The sequence below is a fragment of the Morone saxatilis genome, unplaced genomic scaffold, assembly GCF_004916995.1.
Source record: "Morone saxatilis isolate NCDOM2014 unplaced genomic scaffold, NCSU_SB_2.0 Contig19, whole genome shotgun sequence".
Classification (NCBI taxonomy): domain Eukaryota; kingdom Metazoa; phylum Chordata; class Actinopteri; family Moronidae; genus Morone; species Morone saxatilis.
This window is the reverse complement of record NW_023339751.1, coordinates 96,374-97,818: the sequence shown is the minus strand read 5'-3', so window position 1 is coordinate 97,818 and position 1,445 is coordinate 96,374. Positions and strand designations below refer to the sequence as shown.

At 51.8% G+C, this 1,445-nt stretch overlaps 1 protein-coding gene across 1 annotated transcript in view; it reads right to left on the bottom strand.

Annotated features, from left to right (window-relative positions):
- Positions 1-200: 200 nt before the first annotated feature.
- The window catches only part of lrrc73 (leucine rich repeat containing 73), a gene marked incomplete at its 3' end in the record, with an annotated part of 2,012 nt that continues 767 nt past the window's right edge, over positions 201-1,445 (bottom strand). Inside the window, 2 exon segments of the mRNA XM_035663744.1 lie at positions 201-361; positions 441-761. Of these exon segments, the coding sequence (XP_035519637.1) occupies positions 201-361; positions 441-712 (433 nt within the window).

The following is a 1,445-nucleotide window of genomic DNA, read 5'->3' as shown; positions in this document are numbered from 1 at the left end:
GGTGGTCATCTGCCTCGACCAGGTCTGACTTCTGAGAGCTGAAACAGTCTGCGGTAATACGGTACGGTAATGTCAGGTTGTTGCTAGAGCGTTGGGGGGGTAGTGCGAGTGCCGGCTGTTCCTGTGGTGTTGTCAACCACCCACACACAGCGGCCAGGTGTTGCCCCAGTGCCTTCTGGGAGTTTCCAGGTGTTTGTTACCTGACTTGGCTCCGTCGGGCGGCAGCATCCCGCAGATCAGACCCAGCGCCTCGTCTCCCAGCATGCAGTCTCCCAGATCCAGACTGACTAGCGCTGGGTGGGTCGACAGGGCCGAGTTCAAGGTCACCAGGCCGGCGTCCAACAGCGGGCTACCGTGGAGACTGCAGGGGGCGGGACCAGAGTCTTACAAACCAATCACATTGTGACGTTTTTTAATAGCCAATCAGACGAGAGACTTACAACAGGGTCTGCAGGGACCGGTTGGTCTTCAGGGCGTCGGCCAGGTGGCGGGTCCGACTGATGCTCGAGACCACGCCCAGGTTGAGGTTGAGCTGAGCGAGCGAGCGCGACTCAGCGACGCTGCGGCAGACGCGGCTGAAGTCGCGGTCGGAGAGCTGGCAGCCGCGGACGGACAGCAGCCGCACGCTGTCCTCCTTCAGACTCTCACAGATGTCCTGGACCTCGGCCGCCGACAGCAGCTCGCCTGTGATCTGAATGGAGGCCGGCAGCATCCTGGACGCCACGGGAGCGCTGGAGACACCTGGAGACACCTTGAGACACCTGGAGACATAACCGAACTCTCTCATTGGTTGCTGCCACGTGATGTCACCATCAGTTGTTTTAACCATGATGTCACTTCCTGTCTAGTTCAACTGTAAACTACAGCTCCCATGATGTACAGTTATAGTACAACAAATAAAACAATGCACCGTAACCGACTGTGAACGGCTCGTGTTTGTAGTGTTTGTTGCTTTATGGTCTGTTTGACTCTAAATGGGACCATCAGGTACTAAATGAACATCATGCTGTATGGAAGAAGACTGAAACTAGAGACTGAAACTGTTTACTGAGCTCATAAATCAACCTCTCCATAAGACTCAATACTATCAGAGTGGAGCTGCCCCCTGCTGGCTGTTAGAGACACTGCAGGTTAAACATAGCGTGTTGTTTGTTAGCGTGTTGTTTGTTAGCGTGTTGTTTGTTAGTGCATTGTTTGTTAGCGTGTTATGTTTGTTGTGTTTAATGTTTATACTGATGGCTCACATGGATCATTTATCTGTTGTTGTTGTTGTTGTTTCTGTCTCGCTCTGACGGCGTTTGATGGAGAAACAAATAAACGTTTATAAAACATCAGCGAGCTTCTGCACATGCTCAGTACAACCCGACATGTTACATCATCTGTAAACAGGAAGCAGGTCTAAAGAGTCTCATCAGGACCAAACCTGATCACTGATTAATAATGAA